Genomic DNA, 2,816 nt, shown 5'->3' on the forward strand with positions numbered 1-2,816 from the left:
AATGCTGGATCGGTCGGTATAAAAGACAATAAGTACCAACGAAAATGATTATAAACATAAATGACGTCATATCAAAGCTTCAAAGAATACGTTTATGTTGAGGATCCCTTTTGTATTGCCATGATGACGTCATTTGTCATGACGTCTTTTACCATATAAAACGATGCATAAACTTCATTCACCTCAGTATGGAAAGTTAATAACTAGCGAAAACACTTATAAATATAATGGTGACAAGATCAGAAAAAGAAGAAAATCCTCAAGGTTTGACTGGCATGTATGATAAGAAAGGAGATGATCTGGCCACAGCCATTCTGGATTCTAAGAAAGTCCGTCCAAATCGGCTTATTGTTGAAGATGCCGTCATTGATGACAATTCTGTGATAGGCTTGTCTCAGGCCAAAATGGACGAGCTAAATCTGTTCAAAGGGGACACAGTTCTAGTCAAAGGAAAGAAAAGAAAGGAGACAATTTGTATTTTGCTTTCGGATGGAGAAGTGCCAAATGAGAAGATCCGCATGAATCGAGTCATCAGAAATAATCTTCGGGTTCGACTTGGAAACGTGATATCAGTTCAGGCATGCCCTGATGTCAAATATGGCAAAAGAATTCATGTTCTTCCCATAGATGATACTGTTGAAGGACTTACAGGCTCGCTTTTTGATGTCTACCTTAAGCCATATTTCCTGGAAGCCTACAGACCAGTTATGAAAGGCGATATTTTCATAGTTAGAGGAGGAATGAGGGCAGTTGAATTTAAAGTAGTAGACACCGACCCAAGTCCATATTGCATTGTTGCTCCAGATACGCTAATTCATTGTGAAGGCACGCCGATCAAACGTGAGGAGGAAGAAGAAGCCCTGAATGCCACTGGATATGATGACATTGGCGGTGTAAGAAAACAACTTGCCCAGATCAAAGAAATGGTGGAACTGCCATTGCGTCACCCTCAGTTGTTCAAGGCTATTGGTGTGAAACCACCCAGAGGAATCCTTCTTTACGGTCCACCAGGTACTGGCAAAACCTTGATAGCTAAAGCTGTTGCCAATGAGACGGGAGCCTTTTTTTACCTGATCAATGGGCCTGAAATTATGTCAAAAATGGCAGGTGAATCCGAATCAAATCTTAGAAAGGCCTTTGAAGAGGCTGAGAAAAATTCACCGGCGATTATTTTCATTGACGAGCTAGATTCTATTGCTCCCAAAAGAGAAAAAACCCATGGTGAAGTAGAACGTCGTATAGTGTCCCAGCTTTTGACCTTGATGGACGGTTTGAAGCAACGTGCACATGTCATTGTAATGGGGGCAACTAATAGGCCGAATTCCATCGATCCGGCTTTAAGACGATTTGGACGTTTCGACCGAGAAGTGGACATTGGAATCCCAGATACAACAGGGCGTCTTGAAATTCTGCGAATTCATACTAAGAATATGAAACTGGCTGATGATGTTGATTTAGAGCAGGTTGCGGCCGAAACTCATGGTCATGTTGGTGCAGACTTGGCAGCCCTCTGTTCAGAAGCAGCATTGCAGCAGATTAGAGAAAAGATGGATCTGATTGATTTAGAAGAGGACATCATTGATGCTGAAGTTCTTGATTCCCTGGCTGTGACAATGGAGAATTTCAGGCATGCCATGGGTAAGTCTACTCCAAGCGCATTGCGCGAGACAGTTGTGAAAGTACCTAACGTTACCTGGAATGATATTGGGGGATTAGAAAACGTGAAGAAAGAGCTCCAAGAGCTTGTTCAATATCCTGTTGAACATCCTGAGAAGTTCTTAAAGTTTGGCATGTCACCCTCAAAAGGTGTATTATTCTATGGTCCACCTGGATGTGGTAAAACGCTTTTAGCCAAAGCTATTGCTAATGAATGTCAGGCTAATTTTATTAGCATCAAAGGCCCAGAATTACTCACTATGTGGTTTGGTGAATCCGAAGCCAATGTCAGGGATGTTTTTGATAAGGCACGTTCTGCGGCGCCGTGTGTTTTGTTCTTCGATGAGTTGGATTCAATTGCAAAAGCTCGAGGTGGCTCTCAGGGTGATGCAGGAGGTTCTGCTGACAGAGTAATCAACCAAATCCTTACAGAGATGGACGGGATGGGCACAAAGAAGAACGTGTTTATCATTGGTGCAACCAACCGACCCGATATTATCGATTCTGCCATCCTGCGACCAGGTCGTCTCGATCAGCTTATCTATATTCCTCTCCCTGACGAGAAATCCCGTGAGGCCATCTTAAAGGCAAACCTTCGTAAATCACCAATCGCCCCTGACATTGACTTGGTTTTCCTAGCTCGTAGTACTAATGGCTTTTCCGGTGCTGATTTGACAGAAATATGTCAAAGAGCTGTTAAAATGGCCATTCGTGAATCTATCGAGGCAGATATTAGAAGAACTAAAGAGAGGGAGAAGAATCCAGATATGGATATGGAGGTGGAGGATGAGGACCCTGTGCCAGAAATAACCAAGCACCATTTCGAAGAAGCCATGAAGTTGGCACGTCGCTCCGTCTCGGATGCTGACATATGGAAGTATGAAATGTTCAGTCAGACTTTACAACAATCCCGAGGTATAGGAACTAACTTCAGGTTTCCTGCTGGTGGTGGAGCAGGTGCAGGGCAGCCAACGGGTGTCTCCGGGCAGGGCAACTTTGAAGATAACGGAGATGGAGACCTGTATGATTTAAGTCCTTTATTTATGACTCTTTAGTTGTTTTTTTTTCTTTTTGTATGTATCCGCAGTAGCAGTTTTTCAGTGATTTGGAAATTACAGGTCATCCTTCAATAAAGCTTATTAAGCGGAAAAAAAAGACAA

The 2,816-nt window shown here is 42.8% G+C and overlaps 1 protein-coding gene across 1 annotated transcript; it reads left to right on the forward strand.

Annotated features, from left to right (window-relative positions):
- The first annotated feature begins 212 nt into the window (after nucleotides 1-212).
- Nucleotides 213-2,816, forward strand: LOC136035586 (transitional endoplasmic reticulum ATPase-like). Its single transcript, XM_065717464.1, has one exon. The coding sequence runs from the start codon at nucleotides 228-230 to the stop codon at nucleotides 2,709-2,711; it is 2,484 nt and encodes an 827-aa protein (XP_065573536.1). The 5' UTR covers nucleotides 213-227; the 3' UTR covers nucleotides 2,712-2,816.

This window comes from Artemia franciscana, chromosome 14, assembly GCF_032884065.1.
Source record: "Artemia franciscana chromosome 14, ASM3288406v1, whole genome shotgun sequence".
NCBI classification, from domain to species: Eukaryota; Metazoa; Arthropoda; class Branchiopoda; order Anostraca; family Artemiidae; genus Artemia; species Artemia franciscana.